Source organism: Neovison vison, chromosome 7 (genome assembly GCF_020171115.1).
Source record: "Neovison vison isolate M4711 chromosome 7, ASM_NN_V1, whole genome shotgun sequence".
In the NCBI taxonomy this organism is placed as follows: Eukaryota; Metazoa; Chordata; class Mammalia; order Carnivora; family Mustelidae; genus Neogale; species Neogale vison.
Window position 1 is genome coordinate 48522277 of NC_058097.1, and position 13803 is coordinate 48536079.

General features: G+C 40.3%; 1 protein-coding gene across 1 annotated transcript in view; it reads left to right on the forward strand.

The window, feature by feature from the left end:
* Positions 1 to 12062, forward strand: part of LOC122911696 (zinc finger protein 420-like) — a 58526-nt gene extending 46464 nt beyond the window's left edge. The window contains 4 exon segments of the mRNA XM_044256666.1: positions 4888 to 5014; positions 5499 to 5594; positions 9495 to 11816; positions 11819 to 12062. Coding sequence (XP_044112601.1) covers positions 4888 to 5014; positions 5499 to 5594; positions 9495 to 11816; positions 11819 to 11919 — 2646 coding nt within the window. The 3' untranslated portion in view covers positions 11920 to 12062.
* Positions 12063 to 13803: the final 1741 nt, after the last annotated feature.

The following is a 13803-nucleotide window of genomic DNA, read 5'->3' on the forward strand; positions in this document are numbered from 1 at the left end:
ATCCCAGAACCCTGAAACCATGACCATGACCTGAGCCGAAGTCAAGAGGAAGATGCTTAACCCATTGTGCCACCCAGGCACCCTATTTCCTTCTTTGTGTTTTCAGAAGAAGAAAACAAGGATCACATAGTTAAATGTTTGAGGATCTTAAAATCCTGAAATAGGTCACAAATTATTGAAAACAAAGTGTTCGATGAAATACTGTGTAGTGGGATCTTTGAGCACGGTAGTCAAGAGAGAATTCTTGAGATGCTGTATTGTACCAGAGAGTACGTTTACTGAAGTAGCCTAGGCACAGGATCTGTGGGCAGAAGCAGCTACAGGTAAGCTGCATGAAGCTGGTGGTTATATGCTCAGTGTTGGGGGGTGGGTAGGTGCACAGAGTATTAGATCACAAGTGTTTGTTCGAATTTGTACATGTAAAACTACTTTTGCAAGATTTCTCTGATACTATCATTCAATTTGATATTAATATCGGTGAGATGTACAGGGAGTCAAGAGACCCTTTAAGAATGTAGCTAGCAGGAGCACTGGATGGCTCAGTGGGTTAGAGCCTCTCCCTTCAGCTCTGGTCATGATCCCAGGGGCCTGGGCTCTAGCCCTGCATTGGGCCCGCTGCTCACCAAGGAGCCTGCTCCCTGTCCCGCACCTGCTTCTCTGCCTACTTGTGATCTCTGCCTGTCAAATAAATAAAATCTTAAAAAAAAAAAAGAATGTAGCAAGCTGTATATATTTGATTCTTAGAACTAGGAAGCCTGTGGGTCAGCTTTCTGAGTCAAAGGTAAACGTTTTTCTGCTTTATCCTCATCATACCAAGCCTCAAAAATAATAGCTGTTCTATCTGTATCATTCTATGTGTTTGTGTTGATAGTGGGAATAAAAGACAGAGGCAGCATCATCTGCAATGTGATTTGTAAGTCTCACGTGAATGAAAACATTTCTTGAATTAATCACTGTGGCAGTTTTCTACTCTATGACTTTTAATGTGCATATAACTACTTCCTGAATGTATAGGTGGTGCATGATGTGTAAAAAGATAGATCTTTTCACGTGGATACCTTGTCCCATTTGACACCTGCTATGAACATTGATTCAGAATCCTCCTCTCTGTATATTGACCTGTGTGTCCTTTTCGATGGACTCTAAGACCCATAACCTGAGTTAAGACATGATCCCTTTGCACATTAGGTAAATGAGGTTTATGGTTCTCCATGAGTGGAGATTTTAGTGTTACAGTGAGGTAAAGTTTGAACTGTAGGTCAGTCCATGGATTCCACGTTGGTCCCTCTGCCTCAAAGTGGGCCAGCCTAAGCACTTCTCTGTGGGCAGCCATTACTTTTTATTGCATAGTTTCTGTTTTCACCACAGGAGGCTCTGCCTATGGGGTGTTGTGGCTGAAGTAAATAATAAGTTGACTGGATTATCTGTTTTGTGTGTGTTGAGTTTGAGGAGTTCTTTATAGATCCAGGATATCATCCCTTTGTCTATATTATCATTTACGAATATCTTCTCCCATTTGGTGGGTTGCCCTTTTTTTGTTGTTGTTGACTGATATTCTTGCTGTGTAGAGGCTTTTGATCTTGATGAAGTCCCCAAAATTCATTTTTGCTTTTGCTTCCTTTGCCTTTGGAGACATGTCTTGAAAGAAGTTGCCGCAGTCGATGTCGGAGAGGTTACTTACTGCCTATATTCTCCTCTAGGATTCTGATGGGTTCCTGCCTCACGTTGAAGTTTTTTATCCATTTCGAGTTTATCTTTGAGTATGGTGTAGGAGAATGGTCGAGTTTCATTCTTCTATACAGAGCTGTCCAATTTCCCTAGCACCATTTATTGAAGAGACTTTTTTTGACTGCATATTTTTTCCTGCTTTGTCGAAGATTACTTGACCATAGGGTTGAGGGTCCATATCTAGTCTCTCTACTCTATTCCACTGGTGTATGTGAAACGGATAGAGACTCCCAGCTCTATCCTTTTGAGTCCCTGCCCCCCCTTTTCTCCTGCTAAGGCTAAGAAAAGGACCAGTAGCCATCTGGTTTGACTGAGATAATGTAACAAGTAATTCCTCCTGCTGAGACAGAAGAAAAAGACCAGAAGCCCAGTCCTGTTTGAATAAGAAAAGAAAGAGAAACAGCCCCCAAGGTGATTTAGCACTCTCCTGAGATGCCTCACACAGATTATACTTCCACAAGAAAGGGCCATTTGGCCTTGAGAGACTGGGAAAGGGCCCTGGCCTTGAGAGACTGAGAACACACCCCACTACCATCTCCCATTGCCTGTACCATAAAAAGTCACTACCCTGTGGGGTGCTCAGTCTTTGGGAAGGATCCCACTGAGCTTGCTGGCATTAATAAAGCTGTGTTCTCCCATCTCTCCATGTGCCCTTTGGGTTTCCCCGACCACCTCAGATTTTCCGCAACATATGTGTCTGTTTTTATGCCAGTACCATGCTGTCTTCGTGATCACAGCTTTGAAGTAAAGCCCGACATCAGGCAACGTGATGCCCCCATTTTTGTTTTTCTTATTCAGCATTTCCTTAGCAATCCGGGATCTTATCTGATTCCATATAAATTTTAGGGTTTTTTGCCCCAGCTCTTTGCAAAATGCTGGTGGAATTTTGATCGGAATGGCTTTGAAAGTACAGATTGCTCTAGGCAGTATAGACATTTTAACAATGTTTATCTTTACAATCGATGAGCATGGAATGGTTTTCCATCTTTTTGTGTCTTCAGTTTCTTTCATGAGTGTTCTGTAGTTCCTCGAGTACAGGTCCTTGACCTCTTTGGTTAGGTTTATTCCCAGGTATCTTATGGTTCTTGGTGCTACAGTAAATGGAATTGATTTTCTAATTTCCCTTTCTGTGTTTTCATTGTTAGTGTATAAGAAAGCAACTGATTTCTGTACATCGATTTTGTATCCTGCCACACTACTGAATTGCTGAATTGAGTTCTAGTAGTCTGGGGGTAAAGTCTTTTGGGTTTTCCATATCAAGTATCATGTCATCTGTGAAGAAAGATAGAATCTGACTTCTTCATTGCCAATTTGGAATACCTTTTACTTCTCTTTGTTGTCTGATTGCTGTTGCTAGGACTTCTAATACTATGTTGAACAAGAGTGGTGAGAGTGGGCATCCTTGTGGTTCTGATCTCAAGGGGAAGGCTGTCAGCTTTTTCCCATTGAGGAAGATATTTGCTGTGGGATTTTTATTTTTTTAAGGTTTTATTTATTTATTTGACAGAGAGAGATCACAAGTAGGCAGAGAGGCAGAGAGAGAGGGGGAAACATGCTCCCTGCTGAGCAGAGAGCCTGATGTGGGGCTCGATCCCAGGACCCTGAGATCATAACCTGAGCTGAAGGCAGAGGCTTAACCCACTGAGCCACCCAGGCACCCCATCATTGTGGGTTTTTCATAGATAGATTTTATGACACTTCTTCAATGAAGACATATAAATGGCTAACAGACACATGAAAAAATGGTCATCATCACTAGCCTTCAGGGAGACTCAAATCAAAACCACATTGAGATACCACCTTACACCAGTTAGAATGCCCAAAATTAACATGACAGTTAACACTAAGTGTTGGAGAGCATGTGGAGAACAGGGAATCCTCTTACACTGTTGGTGGGAATGCAAGTTCGCACACCCACTTTGGAAAACAGTGTGGCGATTCATTAAGAAATGAAAAATAGGGCGCCTGGGTGGCTCAGTGGGTTAAGCCTCTGCTTTTAGCTCAGGTCATTATCTCAGGGTCCTGGGATCGAGTCCCGCATCGGGCTCTCTGCTCAGCGGAGAGCCTGCTTCCCCTTCTCTCTCTGCCTGCCTCTCTGCCTACTTGTGATTTCTCTCTCTGTGTGTCAAATACATAAATAAAATCTTAAAAAAAAAAAAAAGAAATAAAAGATAGAGCTCCCATATGGCCCTGCAATTGCACTACTGGATATTTACCCCAGAGATACAGATAGAGTGAAAAGAAGGGCCATCTGTACTCCAATGTTCATAACAGCAATGGCCACAGTCACCAAACTGTGGAAAGAACTAAGATGCCCTTCAGTGGATGAATGGATAAGGAAGATGTGGTCCATATATACTATGGAGTATTATGCGTCCATCAGAAAGGGTGAATACTCAACTTTTGTGTCAACATGGATGGGAATGGAAGAGGTTATGCTGAGTAAAACAAGTCAAGTGAGAGAGTCAGTTATCATATGTTTTCGCTTATTTGTGGAGCATAAGAAATAACAGGGAGGACATGGGGAGATGGAGAGGAGAAAGGAGTTGGGGGAAATTAGCGGGGGAGACGAACCATGAGAGACTGTGGACTCTGAAAAACAATCTGAGGGTTTTGGAGGAGCGAGGGGTGGGAGGTTGAGCCTGGTGGTGGGTATTAAGGAGTGCACGTATTGTATGGAGCACTGGGTGTGGTGCATAAAGAATGAATTCTGGAATACTGAAAAGAAATTAAATAAATAAATAAAATTTTTTTTAAAAAGGATAAGGTGAAAAGAAAAGGTTAAGTCAAATGTGGGATAAAATTTGGTGGGGTTAGTCAGGTAAGTAGTGAAGGACAGGTGTTGGAGTCTAGCTGGAGACACTAACCCTCCCTCTTTTTTTAAAAGATTATTTATTTATTTATTTGTCAGAGAGAGAGAGAGAGAGTGCAAGCACAGGCAGACAAAGTGGCAGGCAGAGGCAGAGGGAGAAGCAGGCTCCTTGCTGAGCAAGGAGCCCGATGTGGGACTCGATCCCAGGATGCTGGGATCATGACCCGAGCCGAAGGCAGCTGCTTAACCAACCGAGCCACCCAGGCATCCCTAACCCTCCCTCTTTGATCTTATGGCCCATTGTGAACTGTATCAGTGGCATTTGGTGACTGTGATATTTATTGTAGGGACAGCTGGCCTTCAGGGATGTGGCCATTGAATTCTCCGAGGAGGAGTGGGGATGCCTGACCCACACTCAGCGGCAACTGTACAGGGACGTGATGTTGGAGAACTATAGACACCTGCTCTTCTTGGGTGAGAATGACTCCTTGCAGATTTCCCAGACCCACACTCAGGGTTTCATTCTCCTTTGAAGACTGTCTCTTGAATTATTCCTCTTTGCATAACTGGAGATCAGATCACTGCGCTAAGGAACACAAGTAAGGATTGGTAGGTATAGTCAAAATCCTGACGATTGCTTTTCAGCTTTAGCCTCCCCTTCCTTCAGGTAACATCATTTCTATAGATCAGCGGCTGTTGAAAACCTGGCATGGCATAAAATGGTACTGCCTGCATTTAAACTCCAATTTTCACTCCTTATTATTGTATTGGCAGTATTTAGAAGCGCAAGTTAGGATATGACTATTTGAAAGCCCTTCATGTTCTGCAGGTGGTGCTGGTCAACAGTGTTTGGGATAACATCTTTTAGAATTCTGCAATGTTCTCTCTTCTCTGCTAAGTGCAGTGTGGATTGAAAGACTCTCCAGCAATATGTATATTCGGTTTCTCTATTAAACAGGTCTCATTGTGTCAAAGCCTGATTTGGTTTCCTTTTTGGAGCAAAAGAAGGATCCTTGGGATATGATGAGAAAGACGACAGTGGTCTTTGATCCAGGTAGGTGGGAATGGATGAAGCAGATGACAGAGGTGAAGCCCAAGTCTGAAGGAGGAAGGTAAACCTTCAAATGTGGTTCTAGTAGCTCTGCTTGAATGAAAATCAGTTGGAAAAGCCCCGTCTTATGTCTCTGTCTCTCCCAGAGGGACATCTGTGAGCCAACATCATCATGCTTTAATTTTCTCTAAGGATTCTGCTTCAGCTCCAGTGATGGTCTATCATGTCCACAGGGAGGACCAGGAGACTCTCCTGGGAGTGGGTGGGTCTCCATAATCTGAGAGCTCTTTCATTGCTTTGAGAGTCTTGGGATAATCTCTCTATTTCTGAGGGTCTCTATGCTGAGTCTCTTCTACGTTTTACATCACACATTTGCTTTATGTGAGAACATGTGCCTGAGTAGTGGTGGGCATACTGGGGATTGGTGGGGAAATCCCCGGAACACTGGAGATAGACACCACCTGGTTTCTGGCTTACGCTTTCCAATGTTATGGAGGCTTTACTCTTAAACATATAAAACTGAGTCTCAGTCAGTTCATAGGGTAACAAAGCATTTCCCTAAGATTAGACAATATAATTATTTCACTTCAAACGTTCATTTCTCCTTGTAATAAGGAGAAGTTTCCGTTTCATGTGTTCCATTCCCCAGTGGTGAACTAATGTAATGCCTTTGTTTATTTGCTAGATTTCCTACGCAAAGTAATATTATAGGAGATTCAGAACTTTTAGAACCCATAGCCTGAAATAAAGTCTAAATTCTTAGCTTATTAGTAATTGCATCATTTTATAATTTTGTTTCAAAATATGAGGTTCCTGTGACTTTGTCATATGTTTTCACTTTCTTATTAGTTGTCTATGAGACTCATCTTTACTTACAAGATCAAAAGTCCTGATATGACATGGGCATGTGGTTTATAAGAAGTGATGTAGATAGTAAATTTCCCACATTGAAAAAAATGTTCTGTTCATAAATGGAACTTTAGTTCAGGGACAATTAATCGTAAGGCTTTTTTTTTTTTAATTTTAAGACTTTATTTATTATTTATTTGACAGGCAGAGATCACAAGTAGGCAGAGAGGCAGGCAGAGAGAGAGGCAGGGAAGCAGGCTCCCTGCTGAGCAAAGAGCCCCATGTGGGGCTTGGTCGCAGGGATCCTGGGATCATGACCTGAGCCGAAAGTAGAGGCTTTAGCCCACTGAGCCACCCTTGCGCCCCAATTGTAAGACTTTGTTTTTTTTTTTTAACTATTTTACTCAGAATGTATCTGGATTTAATCCCTAGTATTCTTATAAAATGATTGTTGCATATTTTACAACTTTGATGGCATTTGCTTATTTAGAAAGGGAAGTTAGTTGCTTCTCTGCTTTGCTCTAAAGAATTGATTATAACCTTGAATTCTGTGTAAGAAGAGGAGTATATCAGTAGCAGATCACGTATTTTGATGGCACTTAAGTCCTTATTCATAATATTTTTCATTACACCTCTTCATGATTGATTTTAATGGAGATTCCTTACAGTTTTACTGTGAGTGAACATAAGTCAAAATTGAAAATGCCTTTTTCTATGGATATACAGAATTAAAATTATAGTTCTATAGAAGGTTGCCTTTAAAATCATTCATATATTTTATTCTGTAGATTTTTTTTTAGTTAAAATTGGGCTTATTTTGGTTTTGCATATTCCATAATAATGTGCTTCCTTTTTTTTTGTTTTTGTTTTGTTTTGTTTTGTTTTAAGATTTTATTTATTTATTTGTCAGAGAGAGAGTGAGTGAGCACAGGCAGACAGAGTGGCAGGCAGAGTCAGAGGGAGAAGCAGGCTCCTTGCCGAGCAAGGAGCCCCATGTGGGAATCGATCCCAGGACACCAGGATCATGACCTGAGCTGAAGGCAGCCACTCAACCAACTGAGCCACCCAGGCATCCCATGTGCTTCCTTTTGTACGGGATTTTCCACAAAATTAGTTAGTTGTCTTTTTTTTTTAATGTATATTTTTTTAATAGACAGTTTTCAACACCTTTGAACAATGCGAATGTAACTCAAATATGAATCAGGCTTATGCCCTTTCCAAATAATATTACGTTTGTATTTGTCTATGTAAATATTACCCATACATTGTTTGTAACTCATATTATGTATTTCTGGTGGTTATGAATATTCTAGCATATCTAGGTGAGTTGTTATAATACTAGCATTAATTTCTACATCTGTATTGTTAAATTTATATTCTCTTTGCATAAGAAGCACTTTTGGGGTAATCAAAAGTAATTCTTACATTTCTTTTAAAGATTTTATTTATTTGACAAAGAGAGATGACAAGTAGGCAGAGAGGAAGGCAGAGAGATTGGAGGAAGCAGGCTCCCTGCCGAGCAGAGAGCCTGATGCAGGGCTTAGTCCCAGGACCCTGGGATCATGACCCGAGCCGAAGGCAGAGGCTTAACCCACTGAGCCACCCAGGCACCCCGAAGCCTTTAGTTTTTCATGTCAACCCTCTGCCCCCTTTCACTCTCCTATCTTTATGGGGTCCCCTTAATGTACATATCGGTCCACTTACAGGACTCTTACGAGTCCCAGACCCTGTCTTTTTTGACATTTTTCTTTGATCTTGATCTTGAAGACAAGTGTCTTTAGATTGTCTGATTCTTTCTTCTGCTTGAGCAAGTCTGTGGGTGACCCACTGGTGTGTTTTTAACTTCCGTCATTGTGTTCTTTAACTCCGTTTTACTGCTTGGCTGATTGTTATACTTAGTCTCTTTGGGTTTACATTTTGGTCATGACCCGTTTTCTGATCGCATTGAGTTACATACCTGTTTTCTCTTCCTTTCTCCATGTGCATCTTTATGATGGTTAATTCTTTTCCATGCAAGTAAGAGTTCTTTATTAACTGAGGGTTCGTTTGTGGGATTTCTGTTGTTCTCATGATGGGAACACATTTTTCTATTTCTTTTATCACCTTGTGATCTTCTGTTGACTTTTCATAATTAAAAAAAAAAAAAGCCTCTGGGCCCTGGTTTATGGACTTGCTTTGTAGAAAAGAACACAGACAGTAGTAATTATGGCATCTGTCACACATAATCTGGACATTTGTCATGTCTAAATTTTGTAGTTTCCCAGGTTACCAAAGTGCAGTTTCTTCTTTATAGACCACAATACCTTCCTTTCTCTGTTTCCCTTCAGATTTGTCCATTGTTTGAAGAAATATTCAACCTTTTGTCTGAGTAGCTACCACACTGCTTCTTCCAATCTTAGTTGGTCTTCTCTTTCAATCTGAACTTTGATTTGGTTACAGATCTGTCAATTTTTTAGTTTTTTTTCTTGAAAACTAAATCCTCCTATTGATACTTTCCTATTCTTGCTAAATTCTATTTTCTTCATTTCTCTTTTATGTTGAATTTCCTTTCTTTCAGGGGTGCCAGGATGTCTTGTGTTTAAGCCTTTGACTTCTGTTCAGGTCATGATCTCAGGGTCCTGAGACTCAGTCCTGTTTCAGGCTCCCTGTTCAGCAAGGAATCGACTTGCCCCTCTCCTTTTGACTCTCACCTCACTCATGCTCTCCCTCTCTGTCTCTCTCTCTGTGTCCCAAATAAGTCTTCAAAAATATTCCTTCCTTCTGTTGATTTTGGGCTTATATAATGGTACTTTTCATGAATATTTGATAAGGAGGAGAGTGATTTGTGTTAGACCCTGACAATACTATAGACTTTTCTGTGAAGCTGTGTGGTCAGTATGTTGTGTGCAAATTGATGTGTCCACGGAGGAACAAAGTCCTGATGCTTCCTTCTCAGCCATCGTGCTGACGTTCTCTCATTGATGTTATGGTTGCTATGTTAGACATCCTTAGTATATTCATCTGAAAGTAGTTAAGTGGAATGAGTTGACTTTTCTGTTTTTCAATGTCTTTCAGCTGTATCTTCACAGGGCTTCCTGCCAGAGCCATGCAAAGAAGCTTCATTTCAAGATGTATCCATGGGTCGATATAAACATAGCGTCCTTGAGAAGTTACACCTAATAATAGACTGGGATAATGATTGTAAAGGATATATCGAAATTGAGACTACTGCCCATAATAGTGAAAGATACAAAATACTTTGTAAAACCTTCCTTTTTAAGTCCATTAGTTCTGCAAGGCAGGGTGTTTCTGTCAGCAGGAGCTCCCCTCAAACACTCAAACGTCCATATTTATCGATGGAGAATGTGGAACATCTGGAAAGTTACCGAGCCTGTGCTGAACATAACGATTTGAACAATTTTGAAAATAGGATTGGATTGACCTTTCATTCAAATATTTCTAAACTTCAGAGATTTCAATGTAGAGAAACAACTGCTAAGTGGGATCCATTTGAGAGGTCCTTCACTAAAGACTCAACCCTTCCAAATTCCCAGAGCATTTTCAATGGAGAGGGAATTGCTCAAAGCAGTGAATCTGAGAAAAAAATCCATCAAGGCTCAAATGTTAAGAAACATCTGAGGACTCATTTTGCAGAGAACCATTTCAAACTTAATAAACGTGGGGAAGTCTTTTCTCAAAGATCCATCCTTCTGTCTAACAGTATGCATGTAAGGGATTGGCCGAATGAATGTGAAAGAGATTTTAAGCAGTGCTCCAGTTTTAGTGATCATCCAAAAATTTATATGGGAAAAAACCCATCCAGACATAAGAAGCCTGGGAACACGTTTAGTCAGTCATTGGGGACACATATACATAAGACAATCTGTAGTGGAGAGAAACCTTACAAAAGTAAAGAATACAGCACAGACTTTAAATTGCCATCAACCCTTATTCAACATCACAGAATTCATACTGGAGAGAAACCTTACCGATGTCAAGAATGTGGGAAGGCCTTTAAGCACAGGTCAAGTCTTACTCACCATCACAGAATTCATAGTGGAGGGAAACCTTACCAATGTCAAGAATGTGGCAAGGCCTTTAACCGCAGCACAAGTTTTATTCAACATCACAGAATTCATACTGGAGAGAAACCTTACCAATGTCAAGAATGTGGGAAGTCCTTTAACCAGTCTTCACACCTTACTCAGCATCAGAGAATTCATACTGGAGAGAAACCTTACCAATGTCAAGAATGTGGCAAGGCCTTTAACTACAGCTCAAGTCTTACTCGACATCACAGAATTCATACTGGAGAGAAGCCTTACCAATGTCAAGAATGTGGCAAGTCCTTTAGCAGTTCTTCACACCTTACTCAACATCACAGCATTCACACTGGAGAGAAACCTTTCCAATGTCAAGAATGTGGCAAGGCCTTTAACCGGATATCACGCCTTACTGAACATCACAGAATTCATACTGGAGAGAAACCTTACCAATGTGTAGAATGTAGCAAGGCCTTTAATGGGGAATCCAACCTTACTCGACATCACAGAATTCATACTGGTGAGAAACCTTACAAATGTGAAGAATGTGGCAAGGCCTTTAGGCAGCATTCAAAACTTACTCAACATTACAGAATTCATACTGGAGAGAAACCTTACAAATGTGAAGAATGTGGCAAGGCCTTTAGGCAGCAGTCAAACCTTCTTGAACATGGCAGAATTCATTTTAGAGAGAAACCTTACAAATGTAAAGGGTGTGGGAAGGCCTTTATCCATCAGTCAGGCCTTACTAAACATTACAGAGTTCATACTGGAGAGAAACCTTAGAAATATGTAGAATGTGGCAAGGCCTTTAACCGGATGTCACACCTTCCTGAACATCACAGAATTCATACTGGAGAGAAACCTTACAAATGTGAAGAATGTGGCAAGGCCTTTAGGTGGCAGTCAAACCTTATTGAACATCACACAATGCATTTTAGAGAGAAACGTTACAAATGTAAAGAGTGTGGGAAGGTCTTTAAGCAGTGCTCAGTCCTTATTCACCATCACAGAATTCATACTTGAGAGAACACTTACAAATATAAAGAATGTAGGAAGGTCTTCAGGCAGCTCTCAGCCATTACTCACCATCACGGAATTCATACTAGAGAGAAAACTTACAAATGTAAAGACTGTGGCAAGGACTTTAGCAGACATTCAAGCCGTAGTCAACACCACAAAATCCATACTGGAGAGAAGCCTTACAAATGTAAAGAAAGTGGCAAGGCATTGAAGAGGGAATCCAGCCTTATTCGACACCACAGAATTCATACTGAAGAGAAACGTTATAATTGTGAAGAATGTGGCAAGGCCTTTATGTTCCATTCAGGCCTTACTCACCATCAGAGAATTCATCTGGTAAGAAACATTACAAATGTCAAGTATGTGGCAAGGCCTTTAAGTGGCATGCATCCCTTTGTGTACATCACTTAAGTCATACTGGAGTGAAACCTTAGAAATGTAAAGAATGTGGCCAGGGCTATATCCAGCAGTCACACCTTACAGAACATCACAGAATTCCTACTGGAACTAATCCTAACAAATTTGAAGACTCAGAGAATTTGGGAGTACTGCTGAACTCTTTTTTTTTTTTTTTAAAGATTTTATTTATTTATTTGACAGAGATCACAAGTAGGCAGAGAGGCGGGTAGAGAGAGAGAGAGAGAGAGAGAGAGAGGAGGAAGCAGGCTCCCTGCTAAGCAGAGAGCCCGATGCGGGACTTGATCCCAGGACCCTGAGATCATGACCTGAGCCGAAGGCAGCGGCTTAACCCACTGAGCCACCCAGGCACCCCAGGACTGCTGAACTCTTAACTCCACATCAGAGAATTCAATTTGGAGAGTGATTATACACATGTAAAGAATGTGGCAAGACCTTTAGGCAATGCTAAACCCTTGTTCCTTATCCAAGAATGTATAGTGGAGGTGATTTTACAAATAGAAAAATACAGCAAACCCTTTTCCTAGTGCTCAAGCCTCTCCCAACACTACAGAATTCATAGTAGAGAGAAACCTTGTAAGTGTAAAGAATGTGGTAAAGCTTTTGGACTGCTCAACACTTAAGTCAGCATCCCAGAGTTCATACTGGGGAGAAATACTAGAAATGGAAAGAACTGGCAGGCCTCTGGCTGGAAGTCATAACTTGCTCAACATCATTGTTACCATCCAGGAACAAAACTGTAATATGTAAAGACAGTGGCCAAGCCTTTAACTAGAATTCAGTCCTTACTTGGTGTCCCAAGATGCAGTCTTGGGTCAAACTCTACAAACGTAATGAATGAGGAAAGACTGTCTCTTATAGTTTAGGAAACAACAGAGAGTTCAGAGAAGAAAAGGAACTTGACAGATAAAAGTCCATAGATACGTATTTAGTTGAACATAAAATATTAGTAAATGTCATAGAATTTCCAGAACAAAGCAGTACACTAGTCACTCTCTTCTTAGATTATATCAAAAAGTCTTAATGCAAAATTAGTTAGATAATGTTTGTGCTATTATGCTTCAAAAGATAGACGGGATTTTCATATGAGTATAATTTCAGTGTGTTTGTGTTTCCATTGATCCTACGTGAGATTTGTGACTTGCAATTATTCATGTGTTTCTACTCTTAGAACTCTTCAGAAAATTCATTTATTCCTAGTGAGTGTGTGAAAGTATGTGGGTCATTGTTATTACATCAGGGATATGAGATGCCCTTCTTCTTTACATGGGATTCATGCATATCTAATTTTCCATGGAAGATGAAGGACTGTGTAACATACAATATATGAGGAAAATCTAAATAAATATTCCTCCTGTGGTTATAACAGTGATATAGATCCTCTAGTTGTTCAGGACATCATTCTCCATTTATTAAAACTAAAAAAATTGTGACCATTACCAATTACATGTTTTACTAATTGGTGTTTTAATGTGTTTTCACATGAAATACTAAGCTGGTAAGAAGTTAGAGTGCTGTCAGATGTCTTCTCCAAGCCTCATGGTAATGACAAAATCAAAACAATGTAGTAGATACAGAAGACATAAAGACATAAAGAGAAAATCTAAGTATTCCCTTCTTTAAAATCATCAATCACAATGATAGTTAATGAATAAGAAAGCAATGAATAATTCTAAACAGCCAGACTGTAACTCCATACTTGCACTAATACTTGCTTCAAATATAAAGGGCCTAAATTCTTGAATCTAAAGATACAGATTGCCTGAACAGAGAGTGTAGTAAAACATGGCAAAGCTCATTTAACATAACGGGCTGACTTTGTGCAGTATTCATAATGATGTATTTTTTTGCAGAATGTCAAAAAAGACTTCCCCCATTGTTTTGGTTTTGGAAGGACAGGG